Source organism: Amblyomma americanum, chromosome 9, assembly GCF_052857255.1.
Source record: "Amblyomma americanum isolate KBUSLIRL-KWMA chromosome 9, ASM5285725v1, whole genome shotgun sequence".
Taxonomy (NCBI): domain Eukaryota; kingdom Metazoa; phylum Arthropoda; class Arachnida; order Ixodida; family Ixodidae; genus Amblyomma; species Amblyomma americanum.
In genome coordinates, this window is record NC_135505.1 from 99,224,689 (window position 1) to 99,233,587 (window position 8,899).

At 46.0% G+C, this 8,899-nt stretch overlaps 1 protein-coding gene across 1 annotated transcript in view; it reads right to left on the minus strand.

The window, feature by feature from the left end:
- LOC144105217 (venom peptide isomerase heavy chain-like) overlaps positions 1-5,558 on the minus strand; it is a 55,775-nt gene extending 50,217 nt beyond the window's left edge. The window contains exons 1-3 of the mRNA XM_077638362.1: positions 5,416-5,558; positions 4,736-4,831; positions 4,572-4,599 (exon numbers count right to left, since the gene is read on the minus strand). Of these exons, the coding sequence (XP_077494488.1) occupies positions 4,572-4,599; positions 4,736-4,831; positions 5,416-5,418 (127 nt within the window). The 5' untranslated portion in view covers positions 5,419-5,558. The remainder of the gene's footprint in view (positions 1-4,571; positions 4,600-4,735; positions 4,832-5,415) is intronic.
- Positions 5,559-8,899: the final 3,341 nt, after the last annotated feature.

An 8,899-nucleotide genomic window follows, 5' to 3' on the forward strand; every position in this document is an offset into this window, starting at 1 on the left:
GCTGTTTATGCTTTTGTAGGCAAAGCTGATAGCGTTGTGCAAACCACTCAGAACAAGGCACACAGCGGATACAACGGTAGCTGTGTAATGAAAATGTAAAACTGGTTCATGAGGAAAGGATATGATGCAGTGACTCTCACATATTCCGGTAGACTCCCGAACTGCGCCGTAAAGGAAGGGATAAAGGAGAGAGTGAAAGAAGAAAGTTTAACGCATTACGCGTGACCTGCTTTAAAACAGAAGCCGTAGTAGCTTTGCACAAGCCATTTATAAGAAGCTATTAGAGAGGGAACAACGGCAGCCGGTTAAAGCGTTGCATGTAGCGCGTTAGGTAGACACCATCGCTTCGTAGCTGAAAGCGCTACTGAGATGTCCATTAAAACAGAGAGCCAGCTATGCGCGTTTCCTTTCCTCAACACCAACGGAGTCTAAATCCTTCGTTCGTTTTGAAAAGGAAAACGTGCATAGCTCAATATTTAAAGCACTCGTCTACTTAGCCAGAGTGCCAGTGTTCGAATCCGTTCGCGGCGGCCGCGTTTCTATGGAGGCGAAGCGCAACAGGCGTCCATGTGATGTGCGATGTCATTGCACGTTAAAGATCCCCAGGAAGCCCTCGAAAATATTTGCGGAGACCACCACTACGACACTGCTTTCTCTTTCTTCTTACACTCCCGCCTTCCTCCTTTCTCTTACAGCATTTGAGTCCTATGCTACTCGCGTGCTCCTGGACTACTAAACATGCAATCGTCATTAGCAAAATCACCTACTCTCTACCATACCTCAAAGTATTTAAGGTGGACATGGACAGATTAAACAGGTTACTCAGAGAAGCTTATAAAGTTTGTCTAGCGCTTTCTAGAAATGCGCCCACAGACAGATTTTTGACCTTGGGTATACACAACACTGTAGAACTCATCACTGCGCACAAGGCGTTGCACAACCAGACTGGCCAACACTATAGCGCGAAGAGAGATTCCAGATCGAATAGGCGTAAACGCTGAACCCATGTCTAACCGACTGGGCCTTTTACTACGAGGAGTGTGCGACAAACTAGTCATGAAACCGCTCCCCAAAAATAGGCTACCGGTCTTCCACGATGGCAAAAGACGAGCCAGAGCAAGGGGCCTGCATAGAAAGTACCTAAATCATCCTGGAAGCAGTATAGACCGATGCAGCAGGTTATAATTTTAGCCAAGGAGCCTTTGCTTCTGCGCATCCAAATTATTAGCAGAAAGAAGCGAGTGCATCCCTGCGGCCTTGATCCCGGTCGAGTGCTGGGATCAAGCAGAAGAGGCCATAGCCTTGGCCATAGCGAATACTGACACTGACATCAATGTCAGTGATTCAAAGACTGCCATAGGAAACCTCTCGCGGGCAGAATGTCCCTTACTGTTAGAAACATTCTCACAAATATTAGAATAGAACGAGAGATAGAACTGTTATGGACTCCTGCTCATTCAGGGAACCCAGGGAACGAAGCAGCCCACCAACACGCTCGAGGTTTCGTCGGCCGAGCGGTGGGCTATCGTCCTGGGGGACCCGAGACGGAGGCAGTGATATCGTACCACGACATTACCCAATCCTACAAACTCTCTAAAGGAATCTGTCCTCCCCCGCACAAGTCGCTCTCCAAACACCAAGAGGTGGCTTGGAGATCGCTTCAAACCCATTCTTGCCCGAACCCTTACTCTTACGCCGACATCTACCCGACCTCATAGACCCCACCTACATCCACTGCAGTAGCACTGCCACCATCGATCATATGCTGTGGGACTTCCCGGAGGATCTTCCTCCGGAAGCTCTTATACAAGCTTCCTCACAAGAAGCCAGGGAAAAAGTGCTGCGCAGCTCGGACCCCGCCGTCTAGGCAGGAGCCATCGAGCGCACCGAAGAGGTCGCCGCCAGTTATCAGCTAACGGCCACGTGGCTCTTCTGGTAAGAATCCAGAAACCCTTGTCTTCCGGTAATAAAGCTTGTGCTCTTTCTCCCTTACAGCACGGTTCGGATGTCCATCGATATATCTGAGAGAATTAATGCGCCGGTTACTTTCCTCAAAACCCAATTTTTATTTCATAACTTCCTCAATCTGTAAGTGAACAGCACCGCCACCTGACAGTCGATTAACGTGTATCAGCATATCAGTGTGTCAGCGAGCCAGTTGTGCGACCTTCAATTTCTCAAAAGATACGCATCATTTAGACTGCAAATGAGACAACACTGGGAGTTAGACTACTTGCTTCGTGCAACCAGGCCCTGGAATCCATGAAGTGTACCGGAAATGCGATCGAATCGAGGATCACAAGAGAAAAAGACCGAGTATGCAAGTGGGTGTAAGGACATCAAAACGGGTCTGTGAGACGCGCAACCAAGGAGCCACCTGTATAACGTCAAAATGGGCTTGCTAACACTGGGCCTCATCGAGACGCTGCGGACAGAGAGTACCACTTAGTGGGTCAATATGAGCACGACTTGCTGACGACGGTGAGAAGCCACACCCGAAGCAATGTTGCCATACGCTACGAGTACCTATTGTCCCCAAATGCCTCCTTTCTCTCTTGAGTTCCCCAATGCATTGACATTTTCCCTCCTCCCTGTAACATGCACCATGTCTTCAATACTGGTTGACGGTAGAAAAAGGCAGAGTTTCTACACAAACGCTATGGCAATAACTAGGAGGCGGTGTATGGGGATGGCACCGTGTATCGCCACCAAAACCTCCTTGCAGTTAGTTTTCCTAAATAGCGGATCTCTCTTATCATTCTCCTCCAGCTCCTACAATCTAAACCTCCCGCCTACGCTATCGAGCTGATCTGGACCCTCACACTGCCTACACATTCCTCCGTCCCTGGAAACGAGGCTGCCCAATCCTGCGGCCAAGGAGTTACTCTCCGGGCGTGGCCTGGCCTCGCCTCTATCCTCGCCAGAAACAAAGGTCAACGAGGGGCCGCTTTACCATATACCAGGAGATAACCTTAAGTTACTGACTTGACCAACGCCTTTACCCACCGGCAGAGAGATCCCTACCCGTACCCAAGAAATTGCCTGCCACCCGACTCAAACGAATGGCTTCCCGAATCCCGCAGTTTTCTCTCATATACACCCCATCGTCTACTCTCGAAACTGCAGATTCTGCTGCCCTATCCCACATCATGTCGTCCTGCCCTATCACCCCCTTCTCCGTAATCGCTAATGAAGAGCAGTGGAAGATCGCGCGGCGCACCTCGGAGTTAGGACTTGGCTCGGATTTTCGAGCGGGCTGACTGGGTCGCCGAGGCGCGTTAGCTCTTGGAAACCGGGAGGGGTTTAACTCCTGCGTTATGAAGGGCTTTGCTCGTCGAACTCTGCTAATGAAGTTATTGTCTGTCTGCCGATCCAGAACATTCGGCCGCTAATGCCATTCAGCTTTCGCAGATTAAGCCGCTAAGCCCGAAAGTTTAGACTACTATTTTTTCTTCACTCTTCTTTGAGAATTGGTCGTGTTTTTTCTACTATATCTTTGTTTCCTAAGCTTTAAATGTTATCATACCAGAATGTCCCTGAATTCATTATTCAGTTTTTCTGATTCCTAAGCTTTTGTGTACCGTTTCAGCTAAGTCTGGGAGAATTTCGCTTCGGCTAGGACATGCACCAAACTGCGGACAACCTCGTTCCCTCTGCCCGTTGATCCATGGCATTCTTGCCGAGGCAAAAACTTGACGCCAATTTCGGGAGCCCGAACGCTTCCGCGGTAGAATCTCAGCTTTTCGCACATTCACTGAAGCGTCAGCTTTGCGGTCATTTCGAACAAAACTTGAGTATAGTGATTAGGGCATAACCACTTGTACCGAAGTTCAGACACTGTTGGAGTTCTCAAAAGTAAAGCATTTCAAAACGCTGTGAGTTCAGGACATTAATAGATCCTTCCAGTATACTGGAGCGAATATATTCGGGCCTATAACTAGGATTGCTTGCACAGAGTTTAGCGTCACTCAGATACCAGTGCGTTGCACCTAAATATAAAGTTCACATTAGGCCTGACAACAAGACAAAAACAATTCTCGTGTTCAGGTGCGGAGAAAAAAACGGTAATTCAGAAGAGCTTATATCTTGATATAGTTGGTGTAAAATCACCAGTGCATTGGTTCTTGTGCCTTGTATTGAAATATTTTAAACACACAAAAAGTTCATAATCTGAGTAGGAAGAGCCTTATCATATCCCCAAATGTGGTAGGCTTATAAGTTACGAAGTTTAAGTGATCACAAGAAGATTTATGGCTGTAGGAACTTTCATCCCAACATATGTATTTACGAAAGTATTTACGCTGTCGAGTCTTTATATACTTCCACGCGCCTCCCATTTCTTGCTGTGTTTCTCAGTAGCCCCATATATATGCTCGTTATCCCTAATAGAATGATGGAGCCATATTTGCCTGGTACAGAATAAAAATTCGGGCATTGTTGCTTTCATAGCAAACTAATCGCTATTCGCAAACGAAATAAGCAGGTTATTACCTGATTACCTGTGCAGTATTCAAAACAAACAATTTCAAAGAAGGGCTCTGAAATGACATCATAATACCTCTTTTACTCACCCGCTTGGTTAATTTTAGTATCCGGCACCTGTAGTGAATGACGGAGAAGTGAATCTAATTAGTTAGAATTCTTTCATTCATTCTACATATTTTGTTTCTATTTCCTCAGCAGCAAGAAGGTATGTCATTGAGAAAATCATTCATATGGCACATATTGTTCTCACCTTTCTGTGGTCGGTGGGAGCGTCTCTGGCTCTTTCGCTTGGGTTTTCTGTCAGTTTGATGATTACGTCAAAGGAGTCTACGGGCGCAGGGGCTTTCTGCGGAGACATGATTATACATGTGCGTTTATTTAAGGACACCATCAGATACGTTTTCAGATGCTGAACGCCATTACCAAAAACTGCGTAATACATTTGCTTTTCTTGCTTCAAATTTAATTACCGAATAACATAGGATACCATTGGCTAAATATAATGTATTCAAAGGACCCAAAGCTCAAGCTGCCCCGGGGCGCCGACGAACCATAGGCGAGTCACAACACGATGCAGAATCCGACAGTCATAACAAATGGACACTGATAGATTTTTAATACAACCAATAAAAATCAAATGACCAAATTCAGTGAAGTAAATGTCATCTATTTAGTTCAATAGGCGTAACTTATTGTCGTTTACAGTGCTGCTTAATGCGGCTCCGAAATGAACGTACAGGATGTAATCATAATATTGTTCTTCCTTTTATTTTTCCATTCATGACCGCAAGTAAAACTGCGTGACCAAATCACACCAATGACAGAAGAAAACTACCGGCTATATGGTTGTTTTCAGCGTTAATGTCGTCTCTTTGTGAGCTAGAAAAATATGCATTTCTAGAAGCATTATATTTTTCTTGTAGGACTCACCATTAAAACAAGCAAGAGAAGCCCGAAAAAATGCCAGGAGCGAGACTTAGCCCAAAAATGGTTCGGTGCTGCAGTTGGAAATAGCTCGGAATACGAGCCATGCCTTGCATATCCTCAAAAAAGCTCCTCTTGGGGCGATGATGTCAGCGAGACGCCGTCGGTGAAGATACTTTCGAGGAGTTTTTATCTCCAGCTGCGTAAAGGAGAATGCCAGACTTGAAAGGTTCAATACACATTGTCAATTCAGAAAGGAACAAGGTCTGTTCGTCAATAGAGAAAGAGCATTGTTTCTTAAGAAATATTGCTACTGAAAAGCGGCAGGCAAAATTTTAAAGGCGTCTCTTTATAATGGCTTCGGGCCGCCTATGAAAACAGGAGCTGGCAACAGATGCGCTGATGAATGGAAAGAATCGAGTGGGACTTTCCAGCGAAAAAATTTCAGTCGTCCCTACTCCTTCCTCAAACAGCCGAATTCTTTACACAGGCCATCAACAAGTTTCCGCGTTATAGTTGTTAAATGGGCGTCTTTGAGTGAGAGAGAAACAAACTTCTTTGTTTGGCATGGTATACGGCTCGCACTAAGGCTTTTAAAACATGATCGTTTTTTATGTTTTTTTGCAGGCAGAGACTGGTTAGCTCAGACATGATGACGTCCCTCTGGCAGTTCCAGAATGGAGTGTTCCCACTCCATTCTTTCTCTTAAATACAGTTCAGTCAACTTAAAGCAAGTCTAATGGTCATGCAGGTTGCATTCATTGTATCATATGTTGGCAATAAGTGGACTCCTTGCATTAAAACCAGAAAGGACAGAGAACGTGTACAATATTTCTACACAGTGCGAAAGCATGGCGTATTAGGGAAAAAACTGGTTTTTGGGGAAAATAAATGACGCAGTAGCTGTCTGACATATCTCGATGGACACCTGAACCGCACCGTAAGGGAAGGGATAAGGGAGGATGTGAAAGAAAAAAGGAACAAAGAGGTACCATAGTGGAGGTCTCGGGAATGATTTCGACCACCTGGGGATATTTAACGTGCTGGGACATCGAACAGCACATAATTACTCACCCATTTATTCGTTCCTGGTAGAAGACGGTGAGCGGGCAGTGCCACGGCACGGATCACTCGCGCGAGACCTGGCTAGGCACTAGTCTCACGTTCCCTGCCGGACAAGAAGGCTACGATGTGGTAACTCTGGAGCATCGAATTAGTTCTTTCTAACTAAAATCTTGGTCTGCCAAAACTGGCGTCCAGTGCTTAGAAAATGCATTATGCATGTCTATTTTTTAAAATAAGACTATACCAAGGCTCTATCCAGGCTCGCCTGGTGCTTATGCCCTCCTCGCCGAAATCCTCGTTGCGAAAAATCTGGTTTTGAAAAAGGATAAAACAAATCGTTGTTGAAGCAACTACGGCAGCTAATGGCTCCTCAGCCACGTAAGATTCCCAACGGTAGGAAAGTGCCCACCTTTTGCGAATACCGATTTTTTTCAGAGCACAGCTCTCCACTGTTCTACGCACAAACGTAGACACCTGAGGCAGCATCCGCCGAAATATGCATCAGCGTAGCGTTACCGCAAATCTATATGCGTCTGATGATGGTGCGTTCATTGGCCAATGCAGCGACGATGGTAGCGCAGTGCACATGCGAAAAGAATGTATCATCTGCACTCTCTGCTATCTGGCTCTGCCCCTACATGCAATCAGCCCAAAACGCGAAGACCGCTGGGCAGTAACGTGACCAGCAAAGCCAGCAAAAGCATTCAAACTTTTCAAAATCACTGCCGCTAGTTTGTCCACGATCATGCGCATTAGCTTCACTATTGACGGTGTCACTGTCTTCCGCGCGACGAGCTCCTTCTTTCATTTAGGGGTGCACCCATCCTGCACACAGGAAGACAATGATTGACCTTAAATACAGGCCTTGGGCACGCGCTTCGCTGGTAGTGACCCGCAGTTTTACCACCACCTTTCAGTGCAAAAGCACTACTTAATGCGGCCGCAAGCAAGGATCTTGCGTGAAGACTCGTAGTATCTCGTGTCACTTCTGGTTACTTTGGTGGAGCGTCGCGCATGCTGCAGCTATTGGAAGCAAGCTGAGGTAAGTTTGGAAGAGCGTCGCGTTAGCTGTAGCGAATGGGAGGTGACCTGGAGGGCGACCTTGGCCAAACCCGGCATAGCAACAACCCATGAAGAATTAAAATAATGCCACGAGTGGGTTTGAAACCGATGGTGGCGCGAAGAAGTCAGATTCGCTCGCCACTGCACGAGAGTACTGTGCTGTCGCTGCAGGCGATCACGCCTCATGTTAAACTGCAACACACTCTCGCGCTTTGCATTGAGCATCGTCATTTTTATGAACTCCCATCTGCGGCGCGAACAGATCCGGTCAGCTCAATCTCAGTTAAAGCTTAACCTGAGTATAATATCGTCACCAGAGGTGCTGACGGCGCACGAGCACACCAGACTAAGCGTATGGTTTCGCACGTCTACTCGGTGTAACTACAGCAAAACTCTACCACCTTTTTCTTGCTTATCTGAGAAGACATCTTTCCAGGTTATGTCGCGGAGGCTGACATGCTTTTCAGTCACCGCGTTAACCTTGGAGCGCGAGTTTTTCATTTATTGAAGGCAGTTAACTTCGCCTTCTCGTTCGCTGTAAGCGATAGGCGTTGCCACAGTTCTTCGTAGTGCTCGAGACGAGTTGCCAATGCCTTAATGCATATTTTGACAGTAGCAACGCACTTCTTTGCAATAAGCAAGCGTTGGTTAAATCTGAAGCCGTTATAAGTGGGCTGTACTGTATAACGACAAGAAGTCGTGCGTACTTCTGCCTAAAAGAGCCTTATACTTTGCACAGACAATTGAGGCAGTTTTCGCGTTTCTGTAATTTTATCGTGCGCGCCTGAACGAGAAAAAGCACTTTTTTGTCCACGATGTCACATGCTTGACGAGTGCGTTTCCAAGTAGTTCTTTTTATAGATCCAGAATGTTGCCAAATGACGACCTCCTGTAGTTATTTCGGCTCTAGCTAACAGGAACGTGTGAGAAAACGGCATAACTGAAGCAAGTCCTCCTGAAAAGAGATGCCAACAAGCCGCACCTTCTGAAAACTCTCTTCGGGAGGCTTTTCTTGAAACAGGAAAATGTTTTCGGCTATTTAGGACAGCATATAATTAGCAAAAAGAAGAACAGTATCCCTCCCCTTCCGAGAAAAAGGTCCAACGAGCAGATGCGACACTTGAATGCTATATTTCATACGATCGCTCCAGACATTGAAAGCAGAATTCGTGATAGTATATTTCGACGGTTGAGCCGTTTCCAAGCTACCATTTTCAAGAAATGATTGCGAACAATATGTTTCATCAGAAATCTTCTATTGCGATGAATTTGTACGTATTGCACTTGTAAAACTTTTTAACTCAGACACACAGTAGAAGAAAGACGACATGCAACTAAGACAACGATGTTTTTTTTAGCAAAA